The following is a 17,279-nucleotide window of genomic DNA, read 5'->3' as shown; positions in this document are numbered from 1 at the left end:
TTTTGGAGTTGCATGAAGTGATGTGGCACTGAATAATAGGTACCACTGAACTACCCCAGAGCTGACATGCTGCCGTTTATTTCTACATTTCTACACAGTATCACTTATCTAATCGGGTTCAGTTGAGCTATGCGCGTTCAATAAGTACTTGAAAATTTTTTAAACCTGTCATTTAAAATACCCTCACCCTACCTTGTAAAGATTAATACCCACTTTTTACAGATGTCAAAATATTTATCAGTGTTTACTTTGATGTGCCTAAACATGACAATACATTCAAGCCAATCCAACCCATCTAAGAATTCATGAATTAATAATTGGAACCAGAAGCAACTAAAACCCTACACATCATCCTCTCAATATGGCCGTTCTCCCACATAATTACCAGGCGGATCGTAGTTACAAGCGATGAACACATCTCCATCATCGCAAACCACACGAGCACATCCAATCCTCCGAGTGGTCTTCCATACAATCTGAGTATAGTGACCGCACATCTGGCCCTCTTGGCAACTATTAGTCACGTAATTGTAGTACTTCTCCTCGGCCGCCCATGCAATCACGGCGTCGGTCGGAGTCCATCTCGCGCCGCTGCCCCAGTATATGTTCTCCCCCAGCTTGAAGCCCCCCTCCGGGAACGAATGCTGCAGCGCGCAGTCCGCTTTCCGTTGTCCCGCCCACCATTTCGCGTAGTTCTCGAGCTGGAAGTCCCACATCAGAGGTAGCTCCCACTTCGCTGCTCTCTTCAGGTTGTGAACAAACAAGAACTGTAGGGCTTCGCCTATGCAACCCCAGCACAGCTGCTTTGAGATGTTGTAGATTGTTTCGTTGTCCGGCAGCTTCAGCTGACCGCTTCTAGTTGTTGGAAATGTCGCATAAGGCTGAGCTGATGCATGGCGATGGTTGCTTGTGAGGGAGATCAGAACAAGGAGGAGAACCAGATGGGCTTGCATTGCCTGATTGCCTCCTTTCTGATGCAGTGAGCTTGCTTCAAGTTTGCTTAGACTAGACAGTAGAATTGGAGAATCCAATTATACAAGGATCCTCGGGAGGAGGGCAGTGAACTGTGAACACCCGTGAGTCCGTGACCTTTGCCTTGTTTGTTCTTGGTACGAATGGGACCCACCTCTGAATTCATCGTATGGGGAGTGGTGAAATCTAGACCACGGTCCACGGATGAAAGGACAGGAATTCGGGGTTGTTTGGTAATGAATGATTTTGCTTTATCTATCTCTATTGGCAGCAATAAGTCATTCTGATTATTAGGCAATTAAGCAGCAAGTGATTGGGGCAGACAATGAATTGCTTTTTTTTTTTTAATACAGGTTTCAAAAACGAATTTAAATGACCTACTTATCGCTTCTTGTTTTCAAGAATATGTTTAATTCAACTTTTTTTTTTTGTTTTCAAAGTTTACATCTCGTTATCTAATGCCATGCTCCATTAATCATATAACTAGCGGAGGGGGGAGGGGCTTGATTATTGTATAGAAAAAAAAAAAAAAAAAAGTTGAAAAGGTATTTTTTAGTGAAAGTATCTTAGAAAAAAATTATTTAAAATAAATTAAAATTTATATCTAATAATAGTGGTTGCAGAAACAGATTTTTAATTATTTTTTGGGTAAATTATTTCTGAAATTAAGGTAAAGAGAGTAGGTTATAAAAAAATAAGTCTGTATTTCTGGAAATTAAGGTAAGTTATTTTTTCCGAAAATTAAGGTAGAGAGAGAGTAGATTGTAAAAGGGATAAGTAGACTGTACTGCTCCTCACAAATCTGAATTTATAGCCCCCTCCTAGTCTACTAGTAGCCCCCTATAAACCGCATCCTGCCCGTAGATTTGGCATCGATCCATGGTCAGGATTCGTTCCACCTGTACGGTAGGAATTTGATTACCGATTATGGGGATTAAGAACAAAACATACCCATGTGACAATAGTGGTATTGAGCTGGTGCCATCTTTTCCATAGGCTTTCTTCCCATTAGGAGATCCATAAGTACAACTCTAAAAGCATAGACATCTCTTCACACTAATTACTAATTAATGACCACACTGTAGTATAGAGTAACTATACCTATGAATTTTGTTGGGACCCACCATTTGAAAGCCATTAACTTAGCAGTTAACTGTTAACTGTCAAAGTGCTATGAGTTGGGCAATACTTTGAGCACAACATAGAAATAAAATTATTGCCTACAATAGCACAGAAGAACAATCTTAAAAAAATTATATGATCTTAACATTCAATGCTAACAGAATACAAGTTACCGACGAAGACAATAAAAAAGCCATCATAATCAGATTAAAGACAGGAAGCTTTAAAATCTCATGGAAAAACAACAATAAAGAGGAGAAAAAATGAAAGAACTTTGATTAGACCTACCGGTGCATTTGAAAGGGAACATAAAAATATATATATAATAGAAAACATAACAAAGAAAGAAAATAACAGAACAAAATGAAAAATAATTGACCTTTGAAGTACATGTAGACACCGTCCTTTCGGCACCATGGCTTCTATTGTCGAATAATGACAGCAAGCATGACCTTTTTCTTGAGATCAAGCTTCCCCTTCTTCATGGTGGCCATACCGTGTCACCAACATAGGCCAACGACAATCTGTTGAGATGACCCTTGATCCCTTTCACAAAGATGATGTATAGGTTCTTCACACCTGTGTTGTCAGCGCAGTTCACCATCCCACCGAAGAATAGGCGCTACCATGGCTTCCTTGTACCAAGTGGTATGGTGTTGGATCTAGAAATCAAAGCTCGATTGCCTAAACCACCACCTCCCCATCCCCTTGAGCGGAAGTTCCCCCCCTAAACCTGTCAAAACACATGAATAAACTATACATGAAAATCATTTCAAGTCAACCGAATACCCACCCATCTCTTAAACATGTAATAGAGAAAATGGTTAGAAACATACCTCCACCATGTGAACCACTTGACCTGGCCATTGTAGCCAATGCTAGACTAACGACCTGTCCACCATCTTGTAGGATCTTAATAAGATCTCTGGCAAACTTTGCATTTGCATGAGTAAGTTCGTCTGATCCTGTGAACATAATCTTCAAGGCTTGATGGGAAATCACAATTGATTACACATTTTATATCTTTTACATCTGCAGGGATTAGAGATAATGTTAGTTCACAAAGAGCAACATATACCTTCTGAAGCAAATTTCCTAAAAAAGGACAAAATTGCTACTGCCCCCTTATCCCTGCACCCCCTAGCTCCTGATCATATATAAGATTACACATTCAACAAGTAAATGTGCCCACCTTTGACCTGCAAGGATAAGGACCAGAACCACCATCCAGTTCCATTGAAGGAATAAGCTTGTCTGAGTCAACTGGGCTGCCACAACAACCAGCTACATAACCGTGGATAGGCGGTGATAACTTCCAACCATGTTACTTAGACACTTAAATTGTAAGTGCAATGCATTTATTGGACTTTGGACACGTCCAGTAAATATGGATATGGACGAAAGATTTTCAATGTTTCCCTTGGACATGCATAAATAGATATGTATACTGACATCCCCATGAATGAGATACATGCATGCGAAACCTATACTTCCCAAAAATCTATAAACCATGATAGTCATATCAGTGAGCCTTGGCTCTGTGTCCATGTAACATGAGCTGAAACTATGAGGTACCCAAGAAGAGGCATTTTTATGGGACATTAATCAGAACTCTTTGAATCCAATAGGTAAAAATTCCTCAGTGAAACCAACTATGATGCTTCTAGATGGAAATTGTAAGAACATCTTTACAATCTTATAGAATGGCTGCACCTCCTCAACCCCGCCAAACCACGAATTATTCTTGGGAAGCTGGACAGCAACCTACCGACCCACCAAAGTGGTGAAACCACAAATTATTCAAGGTGGTGAAACCCTGAGATACCAAAGGATATTTCTATTGTTATTCAAGGTGGTGAAACCCGGATGGCTACCTTCATTCTGCAACAATGCAACATCGTGTTGCGGAGTAATACAACTTTGGTAACATATTAAATACATTACAACACCATTGTCACTATAGAAACAAAAAAAAGTTAAAAAAGAAAAAGAAAAATATGGACTTGCCTCCTTGTTTGTGCTGAAGGAAACAGGAAGCCCCAAATCATTCATCTACCTGATGAGTTCTACATCCTCTAACGGAGTGTAATATGAGCAGATCACAAAGACAACAGAACCACTAAAATGTAACTAATTGATTTATGGCATTGATCATTAACAAATTCTTTGCAATGGTGCAAAGTAAGACCCGAAAAACAAATCATGTGGTCTCAGTACATGATTTATTAGCAAAAAGTGTGACGCAAGAAAAAATAAATAAATGAGGTGAAGGAGAATTCAACAAGGAACACTTGCCATTAACAGTAGATTCAACCTCCAAAATAAAAGCAGCTTGGCAAGACAAAAACTAAATGTAAGAATAAGGGTTTCAAAGGGTCTAAAAATAAGTGCATGCATACATCAATCACTATAGCTACTAAATCAGAAGGAAACCCAAAATTAGTATCGTAACTCATAAGAGAACAACAAATTGATTCAGAAACAAACTAAACTAAGTTAAACTTACAGCAGTTTCTGCCAAATTACCCTGACGAACAAATGAAGCGGACACCTCTATTTCGTATATGGGAGCATTGTCGGTCCTGTTAAATAAGAGAAATTTTAATAGCAAAACCGGGAATGAGAAAGTAGAGACATGAAACTCTAGAACTTGAGGGGAAGGTGGACAAAGCGAGTCTTCTAGAAACAACTTACTACCCGAATTCCAAATCACACAAAATCTAGCTAGAAAAATGTGCTTTTTGCCCTAATCTGGAACTACATAAACAAAAAGCAAAAGAACAGATATACCATAGATAGACAGAAAGCATTATACCACAAAAAGACTTCAATGAGCTTGAAGAGAGAACCCAGGGCTCTGATGGCAAACGCCTTGACTTCGGCCTCGGCTTCCATGAATCCTCAAGGTTTCGAACTAGAAGATGAACAGTATTCGGCAACCTGAAAATGAGTGGAGGAGGCCAAACCGCCGCTGCTTGTCCCTGTTGCTTCAAGAACTCAATAGCTCAAGAGGGACAAGCAGTTTGTGAAGCCTTTGGGCAGGCCTCCTTCGTTCTCCCTTCGCAATGACAGGGAAAATCGAAAAGCCAAGGAGTTCTCTCGAAGAGAGAGACTCAAATGGAACTTGGAAGAAGCATCTCGAATAGGAAGAAGCATCTCGAACAGAAGAAATGAGAAAGAAGTCAAGACACGCGTCTACCATGCAAAACATTTGCACATGAGACTCGTGCAAATAGAGTCCGTTTCCTGCAAGGAAAAACCACCCATTCCAGATATATATATATATATATATATACATTTCTGGGCATTAATCATATAATTTCTGATACAGTTCATAGATTACAAAGTTTATTTTTGCTTTTCAGAAATAATGCGCATCTCCTTTGTTCTTTTTTCTGATTATGTGGCAATTTAGAAAACATGAATGTTTTTTTTTTTTTTTAAAAAAAAAGCAGAAGGCTTAACATTCATTAAAGTAATGTCGTTACAGCAGCATTTGTTAGGTTGCTTAAGTTTTCTACTATCATATTATATTTACATGCATTGTAAGTTAGTTTTTGAACAACCCTATTCATATCTCTATTTACATGGGATACACAAACTATATCAAAAAAAGATAGAAGGTCTATGATTATGATTCTGCGCTTTATCGGTTTGATGAACTATTCCTCCTACCCATCTATATAGAAGTTCTTAACTAAGCCTTCTAAGTCAGAAAAACAGACCAACGTCTTGAGTTTTAGGTAGTGGGCATATTGGAGACCATGCAGGAGGGCCCACCATTCTGCTTGGAGCGGATTTGTTGCATTAAGATTTCTACTTGAGACCATTGGAGAATCATCAGCTGACTGAATTTGTATTTCGATTCCTGCCATTCCAGATGCAGATACAAAGGAGCCATGAATGAACTCTGTATATGCGCATGCATGAAGATTGATTTGGAGATGTGTGGTTCTATTCTCTGTGAAATGTAACTTTGTATAACACCCTTTTTGTCCCCAAAATCCGACAGAAAGAATATTTGATTTTTCCCTTGTTTCTGTGAAAAACTGAAAACACCTGCAAGCAACTATTAAGAATGTGCTCTTAATATTAGTAACGAAGATCAGACGGTTAAAAACACTACCTCCTATACCTCTACTAACTTGAGTGGTTGAGCAGAAAGTAGTAAGTTTTGGGTCGCAAATGAATTAGACTTCTATAAGAAATCTTGATGTCCAAATAGATTCGAATCCATGAATCTACGGACTTCATATACAAATTCAATTGGAACAAATAACAGGATATACAGTTTGATTCATATTCTCAATACATTCAGATACTTGATCAGAAATTTGGAATTGTGTAATAGAGGTTGTTATTTGTTAAACAACTTAAACTAGTCAAATAACCAAGGTTGCGTTTGGAAAAGCGTGACGTGTGCTTTTAAACTGTGGAAGTACAAAGCCCACAATTTTGGGCTTGAAGGTGTTTTGGTTTTAGATTGTAATGTTTAGAAGTTGGACTATAATGCCTGATGCTTGAAATGAAAGACATGATATCGAAAATACTTATAATCAATTAACCAGTATTATAAAAGTGGATTATCAATCAAATGGGTTTTTATCAAAATTTATCCAAAGGGTTGGGTTGGTTGGTCAAAGTTTTTGCAATATCATGTCTTTCCACCAGCATCATAGGTGTTTTCTATGTTTTAAGTGGATTCATTGGTCAAAATCTTTTTAATATCATGAATGCTTTTTTTATGCGAACTTGGGGTAAGACAGGCTATATCCTCCCTTGCTCTTATCTCTTTTCCTTTTGGTTATAGTTTGGAATAAATTCAGGGGTGAAACAAAATTAATATAATATTTACAATTAAGAATACCATGACATAAGGTTGTTTTGTGGTTTTATGATAAGATGAGGGAGCGAGATAAGATTTGTGAGTCAAATAAAACAATGTACGTAGTATTCAGAGAATAAGGTTGATTGTGCTCGATAGTCGTCTTTGTCGGAACCGGATTCAGTCAGAGTAAAGTCCATTCGAACAGTCATCATAGCTTTGCATTGGGAAATCTCTCCATAAAATAAAGCACAGAAGTAGGGAGATATTCCCAATGAAAGATTGTAAAAGCCTAGCTCTGACTGAAGCCGATCTTGTCTTTGTCGTGCTCCTGTACTTCTACTGGGTGGCCAGAATTTAGCTACTCACAGGGTCTGGCCTTTTGTTATATGTTATTTTCCTGTTTAGGTTTTTTATTCTTTTTATTTTTGCAACAGTAGCTTTCAACTTTCGAAAACAGCCATCAATCCTAAGAAAATAAAGACCATTTCTCCTTCTTGACCGAAATATATCTCTTGTAGTTCCCATCACTTTAACAGTTTAATCTGAACCTGTTGTAGTACATCAGTGTTAGCCTTATCCTTTACATAATAAGATTGGCTGTTGTAATAAGTGAACAATCCCACTTCTCAAATATGTGAGATTGGAGTCAGACTCGATACAGGAGCAGGCACAACCGATTAGAAGTGCAATGTGGGTCGTGTAATCGTGTTGCGATGGCACGATCTACTTCTGTGGGTTGTTGATATTGTAGTGGGTCATGCCATGCTGGCACATGGGCTTTAGTGGGCCACACCTACCTGGCACAAATCTTCCAAGAGGGAAGTCCAACATGGCCCAAAGCACGGGCCCAATATGGCCGTCATCTGACATGATTTTTTAAGAAAATTTAAAATGAATAAATAAGATAAACAATAAAGTAAAAAAATATTAAAATTTTATTTTCATATGAATTTTGATGGATACAATTATTTATATATGAAATAATAAATTAAAATTGAAAAAAATTACAATAAATTTAATTTGAATAAAAATTATATACATATATAATTAGTAATATATATACTTCATTTACTTAAATTAGCCTAATTTAAAAATAATTAATTTTTTAATACTTTGGTTTAAGTTTTTGTCACTTTAAACACAATAAAATAGATGAATCGATCTGAAATCCAATATATTCGATTTAGATCCAAGATTTAATAATTGGATGCAGATGTAGATTTAACTGATCCCCCTTACAGCCCTACCCTATAGTCACTTATGTAATGAAATATCTTTAATGCCTTATGTTATCATATTGAGTATTGGGTTTTTCCATGGCAACAGACAGGTATTATATCTAGTTCTAGCTATTTTTATATTGTGTTTTATTTATGAAATTTACCTTGTGAAACATAAAATATAACAAAAATTAGAAGAAGATCAAGAACTTGTATATTACAAACTATATGAATTCAGGTCTTAATCCGTTTGAAATATTTATACTAATCCTAACTTAATTATTAATTGAGAAAAAACCACGAAAACAGAACCGACATAATCAGTTTGATCGATTGGGTTTTATGAGATAGACTGAACCCATTAATAGTTCTAATGGAGACTTGGAGAGAGTTTTATCTTCACCCATTCCACGAAGGATTGTTGTGCCCTTCCAAGCATTTCACTTGTGAACTGTAGCGCCAATCTAAAGAAGAAATTTCCAGCTTTAATTCAATGTCTCAATTAATAGGGTGTACGGGAGGAGGAATCAGAATGGAGGAAAGCGATTTTGAGAAATCCGAAGGCAATTTCATTGAGTTAAATCTTTCAACAGTACAGGTAAAAGAAAAGGTGGATATACAGACCAGGTACTTGGCTTAGAAATAATACAAGTATGTTTCGCCATACAGTGAGCTACAGAATTGCCTATATGATGAATGAAGGAGATATGGTACTGATCAACTCAAGCGACAAATTCCTGCAATCGGCCAAAACGTGATGCAGCCTCCAAGGGACCTCTAGAGAATCGTCCAACAGGAACTTAACAATTTGCTGAGCATCTCCCTCAATCCAGATTGATCTGATTCCTTCTTCAATGGCCAGCATTAAACCCTCCCTAACTGCCATAGTTTCTACAACTTTTGGGTGATTACGGGGTACATTCATTAACAGCCCGGCCCAAGCAAAATTCTCCTTTATGATTGCGAAAGACAATACCCATGCCTGATTGAAAATCACTGGATGCTCCGTCAAAATTAATTTTAATTTGGGATGCCGAAGAGGTGGGCAGATTTGAGACCGGACCCACAATCTTTGAATGTTCAGTTTCCTCGGGATTGGCAAGTTCAGTGTACTGGGCCTAAGCTCTATTAATATGAATTTTTCACTATTTTTTCAGAGCATAGACAACCACACTCCTAAATCCCTGACTTGCCCAGAGTCCATCTTTTTTAAACCCAAAACAGAACCGAACCACACCGGCCTCATGGCGGAACAGAGGAGAAAACGGTGATTTATTGTTGGAGAGGTGTGGCGTCTTGAAATGAAATGATGGATGGTCATATATATGCCGGCGTGGACAACTTAAGAGACCTAGGATTAGTATTCAAGTAATAATATATAGAAAAGATAGTGGTTCCAACTTCCAACCAGGCCCGACCAGAACTTGGCCCACAGCCTAGGCTTGAAACATAGGCCCAAGCCCATCCTAATTCCTGGGTAGCCCAAGTTATGCTAAGAGTGATGCCCTCATGCCCCCCTCTTGCTTGTGAATGTAAGGGTTTAAGGTCATTATTGTTAATAAAACTTACATATTTTCTTTGGAAAATTGTTTTGTGTGGTTATTTGGTCTGTAAGGTTAAAAACCATATATTGTAGTCATCTAGTTGCCTCTTAGGCTGTGTTTGTTTTGAAAGAAAAGGTAAGGAAAGGGAAAAGTAGGAAAACCTGTAAAAGGTTTGTATAGGTTTCCCTACCTTTCTTTCAAACCAAATACAGCCTTAAGGAAACTTCCTATGTTGATTTGGTGTTATGCATTCCCATTGCTCGTGACCATCTTAGCCTCTTAGGACTCAATTTTCATCAAAGAATTGAAAGCTTCACCTTTTTCAGTCTATTAAGAAGCCTCAATAATATGTTTTGTAATCTTCTGGTTGCGTCAACAAAAACACTTCAATAAAATGAGACACTAGATCGAAAGGGGTGGTCAAATTTGTGGTTAGTACCAGCATTTTCATTTTATACCATAAGGTTAAAAAAAAAAAAAGAGTCAGTATTTGTTAAACTTGTTTAATAGACTTAGCTTAGAAGGAGTTATAACTACATTAATAAATTAGTTAACACGGAGATTGAGATAGCAACCTTGTTTTGGCTTAAAAAAAAAAAAAAAGAGATAGCAATGAAACTAGACTTCCTTCGCTTAAAAGTATTGCATTGGTATTAAAAACACCTTGAAAATTGTTGACAGAATGTAAGAGAATATTTGAGCATTTAATAATTAATATGGGCTTCCTTTTGAAGAAAAGTGTTGGTCGTCTCCATCTATAAAAATAGATGGAAGATAGATCATGTAGAATAACTTAAGTAAACTTAAAAGTTATAAGGTTGCCTTAGCTCTGTAATTATTCTACTCGTCTTTGCTCTTTGTTCTTGACATAACCATTGCCTTAAGTAGACTCGTTGTATCTTGCTACTTGATTATTTTGTTTTGCTCTACTTGCATTATCTCCTTGCATGTGTTTTTCATCACCTATTTTGAAATAGACCTGTTCATGGGAGACCGAATCAGCCCCCCACAATGTCCTACAGCACATCTTCGCCGTGTATTGGGAACACCTCCCAATGATGACATCATCATTCTTAGTTTATCATCGGAAGATGTTTTCAATACACGGCGGCGATGTGCTGTGGGACATTGTGGGGGGCTGATTTGAACTCTGTTTACCGGCTCGGCTGGGCTTTGCCTCTTTATCATCAGAAAATGACTACACCCAAGTTTGAGCCCGGCTCTTATATAAAGCCCGAAGCCCTATTCTACACATAAAATGCCCTATTTATGATGTAATTTAATAAAATAATATTGTATTTTCTTTATAGTAAATTAGCATTTGATAATAATTTAATATATATATATATATATATATTACAAATTTATTATATACAATTAATGTATGTTTTTATTATATGTAATAGTATCGGGCTAGGCTTATTTGAGAAAGCATGAACCTGGCCTGAAAAATAATTGGGACTAGTATTTAAAGCCCAAGCTTGAAACCGTGGGCCTGGAGTCTTGTCCAAGCCCAAAAAATGGCGAGCCAGGCTGTCAGGCTACCCAGCCCATGAACAAGTCTATTTTGAAAGGATTTTATAGTCTTTAAAAAATTGATTCTCAACATGACACTTAAAGGGAAACAATATGAAAGTAAAGAGGAAAGACAAATGTATGTATCAAACTGGCTTTTGTACCATATGAAAGTAGTTAACAAGGTTTGTTAGGCCCTGTTCGTTTACTCAAAATTTCGAGGGGAAAAAATGACCAATTTTCTCATGTTTTTTATTAATACTAGCAGAAGAGCACATGTTTTGCATGTGTATATAACATTAAAAATATATTGATATTTTATGCATTCTGGGCTTGACTAGTTTGTCATGTAAAAAAATTAAACAAATTTATTTTCTTCATCAAAAGAAAATGCGAAAAAGATTCTCATATTTAGAAAGTAGATTGATTATTAAACATTGAACCAATAATCAATCCCAATGTGAGGATTGTTAAAGTCCATAACTTAGGTAAATTCTAATTTAAATTCGAATTCCAGGTTCTTTAAATCCAATTGGATTTTGCAAAGTTGAAAAGTAGTTAACTTTTTAATTTTTCATATTTTAAAAAGTTGAAGTGGGGTCGGATTAAATTTGAATCCAATATAAATCGAATTCGAATCTGAAGTCTTCAAATCTAATTGGATTCAAATGCATAGCCTGATCCTACATCCATTTCAATTATCATGGATTCGAATGATGTCTTTATGTAATTGAATGAGATTTGGATTCAACTCCATCCAATCTAATTAAAATTTATATAGTTAAGTTTAAACTAATAAAAAAATATATTTGTATATATTATATTATATATGAATTTATATAGTAGATAGATATATGAATTTATATATATAATAAATTCAATATGTTATATTTGCATTAATTTATTACATATAAAAGTTGAAAAGTAATTAACATTTTTTTGTGTTTTAAAAACTAAAGCAGAGTTGAATTAAATCCGAATATGACCCAAGTCCATCAGGATTTAAATTAACTTTTAAATTTTCGTGCACTCTAAAAAAATAAAGAAAAATTGGATTAAATGGAAATCCAATCTGAGTCTGTTAGGATTCGAATTTGAATTTTATATCTTCAAATCCAATTGGATTTCAGAAAGCTGAAAAATAATTAACTAACTTTCTAATTTTGTTGTATTTTAAAAAAATTGAAGTAGAGTCAGATTAAATATGAATCCAATTCAAATCAAATCCAATAATCGAATCAAATTCAGATTTTGCTAAATATGATCCAAGTCAAACCCATTTCCAGCTTAAGAGAAAAGAAATAACAAAGTGGGGTATTAACAGATTCAAAAGGGCACTTTAAGGAAATAAAAAGCAAATCATTGATAAAAAAAACTTTTTAACTTTTGTATATATTTTAAAAAAATTAAAGTAGAATTGGATTAAATCACAATCCGATCCAAATACATTAAGATTTGAATTCAATTCTAAGGTCTTCATATCTAATTGGATGTCGAAAAAATTGAAATTTTCTTTTTGTGTTTTTAAAAATTAAAGTGAAATTGAATTAAATCTGAATCCAATCCAAATCCGTTGGTATTCAAATTCAAATCAAATAGTTGAGTCAAATTTAGATTTTACTAAATCAGATCCATTTACAATCTTAAAAGGGAAGAGATAACGAAGTGAGGTATAAGTTGAACATTGACTAAAGGTAAAAGAGCACGAAACTGTTATTTTTATTATGGGTATATGAAAACGCGGGATTATTTAGGTAAAGCAACTTTCCTCGAAGTAAGTTTTTGGGCAACTTACTTAGGAAAGTCGTTCCCTTCTCCTCAGTTGATAAATTACTTTGGAAGGAAGAGACAAATTGTTAGACATTAAAAACAATAAAAGTTCCAACTGAGGGGTAGCTTAGGCATTAAAAACAAGGGGCTACCAGTTGGTATACTGGATGATTAATTTGTCATAGCGGTAGCGATGATGTGTAAATAGTGGAGTGATTATTATTATGATATTGCACCGTTCATAATGTTTCAGGCATGATAATTCCTGCCCATTCTGTATTAATTTAAATGGAGTACAGAAAAAGGAAAAGGATTTGTCATACACGACACAATTACAGACGACATAGATGATAGAATTAAGACTTGGGTGAAGAGATTTTAATGCCTAGCAAGGACTCTTTTCTCTTCGAGGTTTATCCTCATCTGCTGAGCTGAGATATATCCTTAACACCAAACAACTATTATTTATCGTCTTCTTTTTCCCTTTGATTAAAATCTGTTACATGCATTAACTTCCAAATGTAGCATTGGTCCAAAAATTTTCCTCTGAAATGCATTTAATATTAGGAATTATTTTATTTTTGAAAAGCCCTAGGTTGAATCATCTCATTACATCTTTCAATAGTATTGGTAGTAGAAAATCAGGTGGGGTAGAACCGTACAATAGACAAATGAGATAGAAAAAAAGACAGAACATTCGCAAGAGACTTCTGCACTCGGCTATCAAGTGGTGAATGCGCCAAGGAACCACTAAGGAGGGGTTCAATAGTAGAGAGAGACTATCTTTTGCGCATCTCCTTCTAGGGCAATTGAAGAGATCTGTAATTCAATGGCTAGCTTGATGCCCTCAAAGAAAGCTAGAGCTCCGATCTGTTCTGAGGTACTACGTTCAATGTTCATGGCTCTAGCCATGTAAAAATTTCCTCCTAAGTCTCTGATAATAATTCCAATACCAGAGTAAAGCGGACCCATGTCTCCATCAACATTCACTTTTAATACATTGGGGGGAGGGGGGGAGCCATGACCTTGGGTGGGACATGGCCAGAGAAGGGGACCCTTCTTGGTCCATGCACTGTAAGTTCCAGATTTCTTCATAGTGTGTGATAGCTTCTTGTAAGACTAAAGTGGGGTTAAACTTTTTACCCTCAAACACCATTTTATTGTGAGCTTTCCAGGCATACCATAATACCAAAGACCCCAAAAGAAAATTTTCAACCCCTGGAAGTGGGTGATTGTTGTTTGCAGTCCACCAAGTTGCTAACCAATCATTGACTTCATGCTGGGAATTAACATCAATCAACTGGACTTGGAGACCAAACCAAACTGCTCTCATGGCAGAGCAGTGAAAGAATCTATGTCACATTATTTCATTAGCCTCCATACACACACAACAAGTCGATTTTACTCCCTGACAGTACTTTGCAAGGGTTGCCCCAAGAGGTAAGGTGTTCTTAATACAACACCACAAAAAAACATGAACCCGGGGTGGGAGCTTCTTGTACTTCCAAAATACTTTCCAGCTTACCTCAGGGAAGGCTTCGGTTTGGGAAGAAGTGTCTGGATCCTCTGAGGATATAAGCTTATAAGCCAAAGTTGTAATCCCAGAAGGCGTACAAGTCCAAACCAGTCTATCCGAGATGAGCTCATGACCTTGTGATAATGGAGTTTGAAGAAATGAATGTATAACTTCATTTTTCAGCAAGGTTGAAACGCCATGTGCCAGTAAGAGAATTGATAAGCTCAGCAACCTTTAAACTTTCAGCCTCAACATTGTTCACCATGTGGCCACAATTCAATGGGGGAAAAGTCCAAGGGTCCAAAAGGACATGAGTATCCCACCCTGAGTTGATTAAAATCCTAACTGCTTTCAACAGCAGAGGTCGACATCTAAGAAGAGTGTTCCAAATAATTGATTTGCTTGGACTATTCTTTGTGCCTCAGAAGGATCCTTGTGATAGATATTTTGCTCATAGGACCTTACTCCCTAGACTTTCTATTTCCTTATGGAATCGCTATCCAAGTTTCATTAGCAAACATTTGTTTGTAATCTCCAGCCTTTTAAAGCCCAACCCCCCAATGCATTTAGCTTGTGTAAATTCACTCCATGCTTTCAGGTAGACATGATTCCTATTTTGATCAAAGCCCCAAGAGAAGTCACAAATCATTTTGGTGATTTTCTCCAAAGTAGCATGCGATACCTTATGGATTGCCATGAAAAAATTGGGAATTGCAAAGAGTGTTGATTTAATCATGATTTCTCTTCCCACGTGTGAGAAGCAACGAATCTTCCACCCTTTTAATTTTGCACTTATTTTGTCAATAAGAAAATGCTAGGACTCTACCTTTCTCGTTGCATTGCATGTGTGCCACACCAATCTGATCTGCCAACATCTCTCTTTCACGGCAGTGAACATTTTTACTAAAGTGGATTGAGGACTTCTCAAAATTGACCTCCTCTCCAGACCAACTGCAGTATTTCTCAAGCGTCTCTTTAACTTTGTTTAGCTCTAAGGGCTACTACGTCCAAAGATGAGAAGGCCATTAGCAAATAGCAGGTGATTGATCTTGATATTGCTTCTTCCAAATTTAATTCCATGAAGATCCCCCACCTGAAGTTGTTTATCAAGCATTCTCGACAAAACATTAGTACATAAAATGAAGAGGTACGGGGAGAGGGGACAGCTCTCTGGGGTAAACCTCTCACTCTTTTCACCATTTAGTAAAATGCTAAAACTTGATGAAGCAATACAACACATAATTAGCTTACAGAAATGGGCAGAGAAGCCTCTTCTCTTCAAACACCACTCCAGGAAAGACAACTCGATCTTGTCATAGGCTTTGGCTAGGTCAAGCTTTAAAATGAATCCCCCATGCTTCCCTTGCATATGACTGAGAGTGTGAACCACATCTGAAGCAATAATTCTATTATCATAAATTTGACGTCTTGGCGTGAAGGCACTTTGGTAAGGGGTTAACATTGTGTCCAAGTATTGCTTTAAACGATTAACTATAATCTTGACCACCACTTTGTAAATTACATTAGTGAGTCTGATGGGACACAAATCCTTCACTGTTTGGAGGCTATCTTTCTTCGGGATCAGGACAATAAGAGTGACATTGGCTTCTGTAACAGTCTCTGGAGTGATGAAAATTTGTTGAACAAACTTCACAAGATCACTACCTATCTCATTCCAACTCCTTTGAAAGAAAATAGCTGGTAATAATCCATCCGACCCCAAGGCCTTAAGAGGTCCAATACTGAAAAGTGCATCCTTAACTTCCTCAAAGGAGGGTACCTTGCACAAAGATTCATTGTCTTCACTACTTATCGTACTAGGTATGACATCATCTCCAATATGCGGGAGAGTTGGGTGGGAAGATTGTAGAGATGCTCATAGAACTCCTTCACAGTGGCAGCAATTTCCTCTCTATCTATTGTCCATGACCATGTACTATTTTGTAGCCATTGAATGCTATTTCTTCTCCTATTGGAGGCAGAGATGTGAAAAAAAAGAAGTATTTCTTTCCCCTTCTCGGAGCTAGGTGACCCGGGATCTTTGCTTCCAATACAATTCCTCTGCTTCTAACAAGTGGTTAAGTTCAGCTCTCAAAGACAACTCTTTCATCTTTGTAGGAGCATCAACACTTCTATTTTGAATTGCCCGTAACTTTCTCTTCAATGTCATGGATTCGTTGGCGAAAGTTGCCTAGAATTTGCCTCCCCCATTTTGTTATGTAGATTTTACAAGCCATACACTTTTGTAAGAAGGAACCCCTCTCTTGCTTCCAAGCTGAATCAACTTCGCTATTAAAACCGGGTTCCCAAGTCCAGATTGCTTCAAATCTTGGGCTGCTCATGTAATTGGTCCTATTTGAACTTGTGTATAGAACAATTAGCAGATGATCACTTCTGGTTGATGTCCAATGTTGCACATAGGAATTTGGGTATTTTTCCAACCATTGGAAGCAACATAATGCATGGTCCAACCTTTCCATTATCAAGTCTGAACTATCACGGCCATTTGACCAGGTAAAGGGAGGGCCATGGAAACCAATATCAATTAGTCCACAGGTATGAATAAAATCTTTAAAGAGTTGCATTTGATTTCTATGAGCTCTCTGCCCCTCCAAAATTTTCACCTTCATGGGCTTTGGCATTTAGATCTCCAATTACGAACCAGGGATTGTGGATAGACCCGCTAAGCTCTTGTAAATGGTTCCAAACAGAGCATCTAAGTTCCTTAGTAGAACTCCCATAAACTCCAAGCATCTCCTAGTTGAAGTGAGGTGGGCAATTTGAGATTGAAG

The 17,279-nt window shown here is 36.9% G+C and overlaps 1 protein-coding gene across 8 annotated transcripts; it reads right to left on the bottom strand.

The window, feature by feature from the left end:
• Positions 1–275: 275 nt before the first annotated feature.
• Positions 276–5,250, bottom strand: LOC104599099 (pathogenesis-related protein PR-1-like). Of its 8 annotated transcripts, none has more exons than XM_088898321.1 (5): positions 4,910–5,250; positions 4,601–4,676; positions 3,287–3,362; positions 2,931–3,126; positions 276–2,827 (listed from the first exon to the last, which is right to left on the bottom strand). In XM_088898321.1, the coding sequence occupies exon 5, from the start codon at positions 951–953 to the stop codon at positions 357–359; it is 597 nt and encodes a 198-aa protein (XP_088754447.1). In that variant the 5' UTR covers positions 954–2,827; positions 2,931–3,126; positions 3,287–3,362; positions 4,601–4,676; positions 4,910–5,250; the 3' UTR covers positions 276–356. The 8 variants fall into 8 exon arrangements, with proteins under 8 accessions (XP_088754447.1, XP_088754448.1, XP_088754449.1 ...); XM_088898322.1 differs by having other exon boundaries at positions 3,287–3,357; XM_088898323.1 differs by having other exon boundaries at positions 4,621–4,676.
• Between the last annotated feature and the right edge of the window lie 12,029 nt (positions 5,251–17,279).

The sequence above is a fragment of the Nelumbo nucifera genome, chromosome 2, assembly GCF_055504915.1.
Source record: "Nelumbo nucifera cultivar China Antique chromosome 2, China Antique-T2T, whole genome shotgun sequence".
NCBI lineage: Eukaryota > Viridiplantae > Streptophyta > Magnoliopsida > Proteales > Nelumbonaceae > Nelumbo > Nelumbo nucifera.
The sequence above is the reverse complement of the archived record's forward strand: the minus strand, read 5'-3'. Positions and strand labels throughout refer to the sequence as shown.